Genomic DNA, 11,710 nt, shown 5'->3' on the forward strand with positions numbered 1-11,710 from the left:
CAATTGTTTTCAAAATGTGGTTAATTTGAATCACAGGTGGTTGAATATAAAAGCCCCACGTCGTTTTATTCACTCGTAAAGCACATGATCTCGATGTTACATAGTAAAATATATTCATATAAGTGGAAATTTGTTATATTTATAATCTAGGGTCATTTTTGCCCACTTCAAATTGCAATACTGAAGCCAAATTGTTTTGCCATTGGTTATAATTGGATCAGATACGTTTCTTTAACTATTCGACCATTTAACTATCCAATTGTAGAGTTTATTCCAGAAGAAATTTCCTTCACGATTGAATTCTTAGGTATTTAGGCAATTTTTAAAAAAAATTCTATCAGTCACTATTTTATTGTCATTCTCTGGGGGTAATTCAATTAAATCTCCGGGTAACGTAAATCCTGTGCCTTAAACACACAAGGCGTCACTACCCGAATTCGTGTTGTTCTTACTTTTAATGAGTCTTGTGTTTTCCATCTGCAAACATTTCAATATGAAGCACGCAATGTGCACAGAATGAAATAAGGTGAGTATTGAGCAATTCCCACGTTTGCACGCAATCCACTAAAAGAAAACTATTTGTGCTCATTCAGCACATAGCAATTTGTTTCCAAAACCAAAAAGCTTTGAGAGTCTCAATAGAACGTCTGTGAGTGATGCCTTACGGTCCAAGAGCAAACCTGGTCTGTTTTACCCTTTTTAAAAAATAAAGTAGGGGTGGGGTGTGGGGGGGGGGGGGGGGGGGGTGGCTGGAATCACTTCAGGCAAATACATGCATTGGGTTCAGTTCATAAAATTGGAAATGCACAACAATACAAACTCGAACTCGAATTTAAAAATCTTCAGCAGCCATGATCTGTAAGTTAGGGAATGTTCAAAGTGAAACCAAAGGTTACTTTCTCCACAATTGTCATATAACGTAAACGTTTAACCTACTAAAATTATTTGCAAATATAGTTTTCTCTTTCACAGTGTTTATTATTCTGCTTGCAGTCCCGACATCCAACAGTGCATTTTGAAAGGAAAAACTCAAAGAAAAGTAGATTTCCCTTGAAACATTCTCATTTCAATCAATATTTGGGAATCAGTTGTTCATTTCACAGGATGTCAGTTCGCTTTAATCTCCAGCTATTTTTTTAAAACAATATCTTTTTGAAGGACTACATATTGGAAAATAGATACTGGAGCTCTGGGTTAATAAGCTATTTTTTCTCCAATGTTTCAGAATATAATCTCAAAACATTTAAACACTGCCACACTGAAGCTACTGTGTGATTCAATATGTCCAACCTGGCTGGCATTTAATCTCTCTTTGTTAATGAATTTAAGCAAACACACCAAGAAATATTTTAAATTATAGATTTTTATTTTTTAAGAAAAGTGTGAAAATATTGCAATAAAATAATACAGGAATGCTTGCCAGTATCCAATTTTACATTTTTTTTTGCTTTAGAGAGGTACATAGTCTATAAAACGTAAAATCCATATACAAAACACAGGTTAAAAACGTCAGCTGAAAAGGCGTTTGAGAATCTTCTGTTTCACAGCTTTAGAGATCTGTCTATTTTAGACCCTCTCTATTACATTCTTTAAAGAGACGGTTCTTGCACTGTACATAGTGAACGGCCGATATACCATTGATGCCCTTCAAGAACAGATTTAGTTTTGCACTGCCTTCAAAAAAAATTGTTAATCGTTTTGTGTCAAGTTGGATTTTTACACCTGAGATACCCTATATAAACCCCGCACCATTGGAAGTTTAGCAACACAGCACAACTCATTGTACAGATATTTCTGTCATTCCAACCCAAGGCTTTGGCCATGTACATAAATATATATACACAAGAGCAAGTTTGATGAAATCGTGGACAGTCCATTAATCTGCTTGGCACATAGGAAATATACAAAAATAATCCTACCTTCGGACAGGCGTGTTTTTTTTAATGTTTATTAACAGCCATTAACATTTGCAATCCTACCATTAAAGTTCCCTGCATTTTGTATGATAGTGTCTTGATGCGAGATCGACGAAGAGGAAGGTATTGCTGATGACAACATGGGGACTCCGGGAGTCTGCGGGGAGCAGTTAGCAGGACTGGGACTGGCTCCGATGATGTTTTCTATGGAGAAAGGCGATCTGGAGATGGCTGAGGTGGATTTGACAGTCTGCACGGGGGGGAGAGTAGGGCTGAGCTGGGGGTAGAAGGAGGTCCTGGCGAGTTCGCCTGTGGGCAGTATGGTCGGCGGGGGGATGGAGTGGGCCTGCCTTGAAGGATGCTGAAAGGCAAAAACGGCAGAGTGAGGGTGGTAAGCCTGGATCTGAAGCCCGTATCCACAGCCGTAAGGTCCGTAGCCATAAGTGGGAATATAATTACCATGGTCCCGGAGCAGATCCGGAGATTGCTGCCTTTTGAATCGCTTCCGTCTCCGCAAAAAGCTGCCGTTGTCAAACATATCTGCCGACTCGGGATCCAGGGTCCAGTAGTTGCCTTTGCCCGGGTTGCCGGGCTCCCTGGGAATCTTCACGAAGCAGTCGTTCAAGGACAAGTTGTGCCGGATGGAGTTCTGCCAGGCTGGGAACTTCTCCCGGTAATAGGGGAACCGATTGCTGATAAATTCACAGATCTCACTCAGAGTGAGTCTCTTTTTGGGACTTTGGAGGATTGCCATGGTGATTAAGGCGATGTAGGAGTAAGGAGGTTTCACCAGAGGGTTTTTGCTGGCTGGTTTGTAAGGATCCCTGTTTGAGGAGGTATCCACACAGGAAGGCGAGCGGCTGGTGAGGATCTCGGAGTGCATTTGGGCCACCACTTCCCCATAAGAGCTATCCCTCTGGGCCTCGTCCTCCTCTCCTTCCGCCCCGTCTCCCACCACATCTATATCGGTCTCTTCCGAAACGATGGATGCATCGGACATCTCAGAACTCAAAGTCATGATACGCACAGATCCAGGGACTCGCGGGGTTGATCTGAGAGGCTCTGGGCGGTTCTTGCCAACCTTCCACCAGCTATCCACATAAGGAACCCAGGCAAAAGGGCAACTGAAACAGGAAATTGTCCCTCCTCCTGCCAACCTTCCCAATCCCACTGCAAACCTCGGCTCCAAAGATCAACCGGGGAGTCTCGCTGGAACGAGACCAGATCCTCTCTCAGCCGAATCGTTCTCGTGAATGTGGAAAACACACACACACACACACACACACACACCAAAAAAAGCAAAAAAAAAAGCGAGATCTCAACCCTAAATGTAAGGCAAAGGAGAGAGGGCGGATCTTTCCGGGCCCTTATATTGCAGCTGAGATCACATGGCCCCCAACGTCAGCCTGAATTAGAAAATCTTATCAAATTCCTTCTTCGCCGTATCGAACAGGACGCGATGCACAAACCCCGCATCTCAGACACACTGCGCTCTCCTGTGCAGCCGCCGCCTCCCGTCTCCAATCGTGCAACGCTCCTTTATCTGAGGCGCGCACTTTATATCTCTCTATATCTCTGTACATATATGTCTATGTATGCATACAACATATCAACTTTATATATAGCTAACCCCCACCACCCACCACCCACCCACCCACACACACCCACACACACACACACACACAGATCTCATAAGAAACAATATATGAAATAAACCTACTTCGGAAGATTTCTCAAATGAAATCCGCAGCAGGAAACGCAGCCCGACTGAGGTCCTTTGCCTTTCTTCCCACTTGCTTGTTTAACCCGGTGCAGCCCGGCTTTAGCCCAGGCGAGCTGCAACGTGGGTGGATGAGCTGCTCTAACGCTCAGTCGCTTGCATGTAACCGAAGCAGCAGCGGGTTAATTCGTGGCCAGCGGCGAGCTGCAGCTGTAAAACCTTAACCTATAGGTTTCTTTGCTCGCAAACATTTTTTTTCTGAAACAATAAGGTCTCCCCAGAGAAAAAGATGGCGAACAAAAAAAATACCTAATTGCTGTCGTCACCTTGAACGTTTTGCATAAAATTGACTGGACTTTTGTGACCTCTGGTAAAGCGAAAGAAAGCGTTTTGCATTCTTTTAAACGAAGTCGGTGTGAGGTATAAAGCGAGGACACATCCTATCCGGGGGTACAACATAATATAACATACACTGAAGTTGCATTCTTTCCCGTTTTAAGTTTCAGCTGCAATAACAACCCTTCCAGATAAGTCGAGATACTATTTCTGCCTTTCATCTCTGAAAGATGGAAGGTAGAAATAGTTTATCCCAACAAACTCCAACCCCCTTTTGTCAATTTGCAGGAGAGTTTAGTGGAAAGTCATGTACAATAATAACAATAACAACGATATTAGTCATTTTGAAAGGTATGGTTATCAATTAACATAATTATTTATTGCACAAATTCCTTTTGAACAGACACGAGTCTCTTCCCCATACATGTTATGAAAACGTTTCAAAATTAAAAGCAGAAATCTAACGTGAAATATAACACGGCGTTTGAAGTCTATGCAATAACACACAGCTGAATATGAACAGAAAGCGCCACAGCATAGTTCTTTTTGTGATATCAGTAACAAGTGTGGTCTTCATAATATATTACAGACTGGATTATAAACAAACACGAGAGCTGCTTGAGGCGCTCACTGAAAGTCTGGGCACATGTTAGTGAATGCATCAGCCATTCTGGTCAGCAATTACCATAATTGCTCAATTCCTATAATTCCTCTGCTGTATATTACATCTTAACGTTGGATCTTATGAGGAGCAATGAGTCGAAATATGATCTATGCTTTTAATTAGTTACCATTTATTTTCATCAAAAGATAAATAAATATAAATGTCATTTGGAAAGTTAAGGCATGACTCAACGATTCATTCTGAGCATGAGCGGTACCGATAGAATAATATATATAGATATATTTCGACAGATAGATAGACAAACAGACAGACATATAAATAGATAGATAGATAGATAGATAGATAGATAGATAGATAGATAGATAGATAGATAGATAGATAGATAGATAGATAGATAGATAGACGTTCGTTTAAAAGAATAGCTAATACAGTATAATATCATGTAATGTAATATAACGTTTCGCCCACAAAATATACGGTCGATTTACTTCACAATATATTCGTGAAGTGCTTTGAGACGTCTCGAAGACGTGATAAATGCAAGGATATTGTTATTAATTTTCGGTTGATACAATATTGCTAACCCAGATCGCCAGTGACATTAGTGTTTTGCAGTGTTTGTTACATGATCATAATCACAAAAGAGGAACAAGGAAGCACAGGTCCATGAAATCACAAGAAACTCTTTGAAAAGGAGACAATTATTAATTATGGGCTGAGAATAATATGAAGGGTTTTTCTTGAACCGTTTTCAAACGCCTCACTGTGTCTGTGTAATTGTGGTGAGCAGAAAGCAGACAAGAGGGATAAGCAATGGCTTTAGTTGTATTAAGACAGGAGGCGCTCAATTTAGACATGTTAAACGTATCTTATAAACTGAGCAACTTCACAAAACAAACACGCAAACATAAGATAACCAAGCGATCACAATCAAACACTAAAATCAAATGCAAGGATTATTATTATTATTATTAATATAAAAACGCATGAAATAGAACCTAAATAGATGTGTTAAGGCGAATATAATATAATATAATATGCAGATAAGTCAAGTATTGTGAATAGAATTTAAGAGTCATTGCCAGATGGTGGTTGGTATTTTGCTATATATAAAGAACTGCAGCTCTCCATAACGCTATCATTCTTTATACGGGAGACCGAAAGATTAATGGATCCCAGTTCATATAAAGTTAACATCAATATTGGCTTTTGCTGTTTTATTTGGCAATAGCCGAGGGACCAGCACCAAAGAAAAACAACTGCGAGGAAGTTATTTTTAAGAAAAGCTGTATTTTTAAACTATAGTGCTTTGGCCGAGAAGCGTTTAACATTGAGAGCGCTTTCTGTCTGGGCAACTTGTTTATTTGTTTTGCAGCGTTTCTGATCAATTATGCTGTGTGGACCTCTTTGTGTCTTTCCCGTTCGCTGTGGTAAAATAGTAACTTGTGGCATGTTGCTTGCTTTGGGCCATGGTAACGTTGTTCCTGTCTTTCTGGCACCACGATCCGAGCTCTAAACATCATTCAAGTTGCTGTTTTTTTTAGCTTGAGGGTTGCACCGTTCAATGATGCATCGTTCCGCACGTGTTTCTCCCAAATCAAAAAGAAACGCTGATCTTTGAATTCGGTCTTGTGCTAAGATCATGCAATGGTTTGGAAATATTACAAGCATTTGTTTGGAAAGATCCGACACGCACAGGCCAACCGATCTAATTCGACTTTCAAGTCTAATCCTCCACCTATTTCATCAGATGTCAAGTTGCCATGGTGTTTCAGTAACAAGGAATAAGTGTTCAACTTTACATGATTTAGCTTAGCTTTATTGCAATGTCAAGTAAGATGATGGTGATTAATACGAAAATCAGGTTAGTTATATGTTCATTTTGTTTAGCATTATGTGTTGGTAATGATAATAATAATAACCCCTGCATTTGGTATAGCACCTTATCACATCTTTGAGATATCTCAAAGCGCTTTACAGAATATACTGTAAAGTGAATTGACTATATATTTTGTGGGCAAAACGTAGCAGCCAATTGCGCATAACAGAGTCCCGCAAACAGTCGTAGATTGAGTGACCAAAGTATTATTATTGAGCACCAACCTACTGCTAGGTAAACAGAGATGTGTGGGGTAAGGAAACTTGCCCAACATTTTGCCCTGTTGGGAATCAAACCCAGGACTCTCACTTGCGAGGCGAGTGCTCTAATTACTGAGCTACAGGACATCTCCATTCTAATCCATTTTGAGATTGTTTGCGCCAATATCTATGTTGCGTTTTACACAAATTCTGTACATTGAAATGAATGTCTTACTTCCAACAGAAGTCTAATGCACTTCCTTGAAACTCATCTTTTGACCTCTGGTTTCTTCTGCTCTTCAGTTTAAATAAGCACAAGTCATCACTGCAATTCACCAACCCAGGGCTCCTACCCTGGGGGTGCAAACTGTTACATTATATAGCACCTTCCTGTTTGTTCTTGTGTCCTTTACATTTACACCAACTTGCATTTATGATGTGTCCTCCATGTAGCCTAACATCTTGGAGTACTTTACAATGGAAGGATCTGCCAGGGGGTATACATGCAATACTTAAGGTTTCTTATTGAGTTTCGGAAGGTGATATTAACATATGCAGAAGCTATGGTGAAAGTTAACAGTTTACAAAGATTTACAAAGAATGTATAGCACAAAAACAGGCCACTTGCCCAACCAGTCCATGACGGTATTTATATTTCATACACGTTTCCATTAATTCCTCATTCCCTCCTATACCTTTGAAATCCTGTAGCTCAGTGGTTAGAGCACTCGCCTCGCAAGTGAGCGACCTGGGTTCCATTCCTGGCAGGGCGAAATGTTGGGCAAGTTTCTTTACTCCACATGCCTCTGTTTGCCTAGAAGTAAGTAAGAGCCGATTTGTTAGTCGATTGGTGGATCACTTTTCTGGGGGTAATAATTCCTTCAAAAAAAAAATAACGAATTGGTCACTTCAATCCACAACTGTTTGTGGAACACTGCTGTGCACAATTAGATGTCGGTATACAGTCAATTCACTTTACAGTATCTTCTGTGAAGCGCTTTGAGATGTCTCGAAGACATGAGAAAGTACCATGTTATTAGTTATTATTGCCCTCTTTCTTGCGTGCAGGTCTATCTTCCTCTTGAATTCATCTTTACTATTTGATTCAACCATTGCTTCAGTCAGTGAGCTCCATTATCTCACTATGTGAAGTAGTTAATCATAATATTTTGACCAAATAATAATTGGTTTGTTTGTGGAACACTGCTGTGAGCAATTGGTTGCTGCATTTCACCCACAATATATACAGTCAATTCACTTTACAGCATATTCTGTGAAGAACTTTGAGACGTCTCAACAATGCTCCAGATTTTCCTTGCACACAATAGCTGCTGCGTTTCATTACAAAACAGTCACTACAAATGACAATAATTACCATGAAATGTTTTGAAACGCTTCAAAGTCATTAAGTGCGATAAAATCCAAATTCTTTCTTTATTATTATTTAACTTGACATTTTTAGCTAATTTGATAATTCAGCCCACAAATATACAGTCAATTCACTTTACAGTATATTCCATGAAGTGCTTTGAGACGTCCAGAAGACTTGAAAAGCGCTATATCAAATGCAAGTATTATTATAATTTAGAATTCAGCCTTTGTGTATCCCTGAGAATGAAGGAATGAGATTGTAAATAAAGAAAACTAATATTCTTGGTATGTTGTCTTTAAGCGCTAGTCATTCTGTATTTGCAACATTGACTTATTGTTTGTGTAATTTCTTCATGCTCTTCATTGTCTTGGACTCTGTCCCATACTATCTGAAGGGTATTTGCCAATTTCTCTACATGCTAATTAATCACTCCGACTGAGCTGCTGCTAGCCAATCTGAAGTGCTGCGAACTGTTCTTTAATGGTAGAGTAAGGGTGCAGTGTCAAATGGTTTATAATCTGTAATGTGCATAATAAATTGGAACTGCAGAGAGGTGTTCATTCCACATCTAATAATCCTCAAGTTGGGTCTGAGACCACATTGTATGAAGTTTATCAAAACAACAACAGCAACAACAGCATTACACTTGTATAGCGCCTTTCATGTTGGGATGTCCCAAAGCGCTGGACAATCAGTATTTCGGACCCAAGCTGGGGGAGGGTGGAGAGCAGAGGTGGAAGGAGGGTGACAAAAGGCATGATTGAAGAGGAGGGTCTTGAGACAGGTCTTAGTAATAATAATAATAATCCTTGAATTTGAATTAGCGTTTTTCACATCTCAAAGTGCTTCACAGAATATACTGTAAAGTGAATTGATTGCTTTTTTGTGGGTGAAATGCGGCAGCCAATGCGGACAGCAGTGTCCCACAAACAGTCATGGATTGAAGTGACTAAATTATTATTGTTTCTTTTCTTCAGGGATTATTATCAGGCGTGTGGAGTAAAGAAACTTGCCCAAGGTTTCGCCCTGCCGGGAATCGAACCCAGGTCTCTCACTTGTGAGGCGAGTGCTCTAACCACTGAGCTACAGGACTCCTTGAAGGAAACAAGCGAGGGGCGAGGTGGAGGGACTGCGGGATGGCGTTCCAGAAGGTGGGGGCAGAGTGGCAGAAGGCACGCCCACCATTGGTGGGGTGGGCGAGGCGGGGACATAAAGCAGGCTGGAGCCCGCTGAGTGGAGGGAGCGGGCAGGTTGGTAGGGGGTTAGATGGTCGCAGAGGAAAGGGTGGAGCAAGGCCATGGAGGGCTTTGAAGGTGAGGACCAGAATCTTGAACTGTGTCCTCTATGTGGTAGGAAGCCAGTGGAGTCGGGCGAGGATGGGGGTAATGGGATTGCAGAGCTTGGTGCGGGAGAGGACACATGCTGCAGAGTTCTGGATGATCTGCAATCTATGGAGGGAGGAGTTGGGGAGACCGACAAGCAGGGAGTTTGCGGAATCAAGCCTGGATGTTATAAATGCATGTATGAGGATCTTGGCAGTCTGCGGTGTGAGACAATGGCAGAGCGGGCGATGTTGCGGAGGTGGGGAAAGACAGAGCGGGTCGTGGCACAGATGTGGAGTAGAAAGGATAGTTGAGGGTCAAACAAGATGCCAAGGTTCCGGACTGGCTTAGTAAGATGGAGTGTATATCCTTGAATGGTGATGCTGTCAATGCCTGAGGTGTGGAGGCGCTGACAGGAGCCAATCAGGAGAGCCTCTGTCTTGTTGATGTTCAACTGCAGAAAGTTAGCTCTGATCCAGGACTTAATGTCTGAAAGACATTCTGCCAGGACAGCAGTGGTCCTGGAGTTGAGGGTGGAGGCAGAAAAATAGAGTTGGGTGTCATTCGCATACATGTGGAAGTTGAGCCCATGTCTGCGAATTGACCTGCTGACTCCCTACCAACCTGTTCGCTCTCTCCGTTCAGCGGGCTCCGGCCTGCTTTATGTCTCCTGCCCAACCTGCCCTACCATCGGTGGATGGGCTTTCAGCCTCTCTGCCCCCACACTCTGGAACTCCATCCTGTGGTCCCTTTGCCTTGTTTCCTCCATTGCCTTCTTCAAAGCCGGTCTCAAGACCCTCCTCTTCAATCGTTCCTTTGGTCACCCTCCCACTTCTCTGTCTTCCCTCACCCATACCCCACCCATGTTTGGGTCCTGACCCCTGACTGTGCAGCGCATTGGAATGTCCTCCCGACATGAAAAGCACTCTATAAATGTAATTTTGTTGTCGTTGTTGTTGTTGATGTCACCAAGGGGGAGCATATAGATATTGAAAAGGAGGGGCCCAAGGACAGAACCCTGAGGAACTCCACACGAGATAGTGCGGGGACTAGAAGAGAAGCAGTGACTGTACAGTTGTCAAAAAAATCAATGAATGGTTCAACTTTAGATATTTCACGTTTTCAGAAAGTGAGAAGATAGGCAGATATTGTAAAAAAAAGTGAAATAAAGTACAAGAATACTTTATTGTACTTTTTTATTTTGTGTTTTTTTTTGCCACTGCCTCAACCCTCAGACCACCGAAACCCTCATCCACGAATTCATGACAGCTAGGCTTGACTATGCAAACTCCCTGCTTATTGGAATTCCCAACTCTTCCCTCCACAAGCTGCAGATCATCCAGAACAATGCAGCTCATGTCCTCTCCCATAGCAGGCTCCGTGACCCCATCACCCGCACCCACGCCTAGCTCCACTGGCTCCTCATCCCTCAGGGAATAGAGTTCAAAATCCTCATCCTCGTTGTCAAGGCTCTTCATGACCCTACCTCTCCGACCTTATGACCCTATATCAATCTATCCGCTCCCTCCACTCAGCAGGCTGTGGCCTGCTCCACGTTCTCCCGCCCGGCCTGCCCCACCAACAGCGGTTGAGCCTTCAGTCTTTCTGCCCCCACCCTATGGAACTCCATCCCACATTCCCTTCGCCTTGTTCCCTCCCTTGCTTCCTTCAAGGTGCATCTCAAAACCCTCCTCTTTGACCGAGCCTTCGGCTACCTTCCTACCATTCCTGCCCTCCACCTTCCGTAATCCCGACACAAAGCTCGGTCCAAATCCCTGTCCGTCCAGCATGTTGGGACATCCTCCCAATGTGAAAGCTCTATACAAATGTCATTTTGTATTGTATTTGAGTGAAATATTACATTTATTTGGATTGGCAGAGGAATCTGTACTCTAACATCAGAATCATTATGTTCTTTTATCTGAAATCCTGAATCTTATTTGTTAATTGGTTCAAAGCTGCTCATTTGGTGAAACGTTGTGCATACAATCTTACACTAAGAATATCACATTTACCACAAAAAGATATTTTCCCCATTTTTGTAGTCTAGATAAGGTTCTCCACTGATTTTCTCCTCTGGATTTTTTAAAGGGGCTGGTCTGGAGCATTGATTTAAAAAGACTTCACTTCAGTGTACAAAACAAAAGCAATTGGTAGTTCATTCAAAGATTGGAAATATGTTAAATGTTTCATCGTACGTTCAGAACAGAGTTCAGTGGAGTAACATTTTTGATCAATATCACAATGGGATAGTAGTGTAATTTCCTTTTTTTGTTCTTTAAGGCATCCAAGAGTTGTTAAGGTCTGGAATGCACTGCCTAAAAGGGCGGTGGAAGCAGA

At 41.9% G+C, this 11,710-nt stretch overlaps 1 protein-coding gene and 1 non-coding gene across 2 annotated transcripts; both read right to left on the reverse strand.

The window, feature by feature from the left end:
- Positions 1–2,016: 2,016 nt before the first annotated feature.
- foxd1 (forkhead box D1) lies at positions 2,017–3,249 on the reverse strand. The gene is made up of 2 exons (XM_007899799.2): positions 2,376–3,249; positions 2,017–2,277 (listed from the first exon to the last, which is right to left on the reverse strand). Exons 1-2 carry the CDS (start codon positions 2,932–2,934, stop codon positions 2,087–2,089), a joined length of 750 nt encoding a protein of 249 aa, XP_007897990.1. The 5' UTR covers positions 2,935–3,249; the 3' UTR covers positions 2,017–2,086.
- A 5,820-nt stretch (positions 3,250–9,069) lies between these two features.
- Positions 9,070–9,141, reverse strand: trnav-cac. Its single transcript has one exon. It is a non-coding gene; the product is annotated as a tRNA-Val (tRNA).
- Positions 9,142–11,710: the final 2,569 nt, after the last annotated feature.

The sequence above is a fragment of the Callorhinchus milii genome, unplaced genomic scaffold, assembly GCF_018977255.1.
Source record: "Callorhinchus milii isolate IMCB2004 unplaced genomic scaffold, IMCB_Cmil_1.0 Scaffold1, whole genome shotgun sequence".
Taxonomy (NCBI): domain Eukaryota; kingdom Metazoa; phylum Chordata; class Chondrichthyes; order Chimaeriformes; family Callorhinchidae; genus Callorhinchus; species Callorhinchus milii.

What these genes read in the sequence shown, in the direction of transcription:
- foxd1 (XM_007899799.2), bottom strand. Translation starts at nt 2,934, where the DNA reads ATGACTTTGAGTTCTGAGATGTCCGATGCATCCATCGTTTCGGAAGAG. An exon ending in GGATCTGCTCCGGGACCATG is followed by an intron (nt 2,278 to 2,375) that starts GTAATTATATTC and finishes TTTGCCTTTCAG; the next exon opens with CATCCTTCAAGGCAGGCCCA.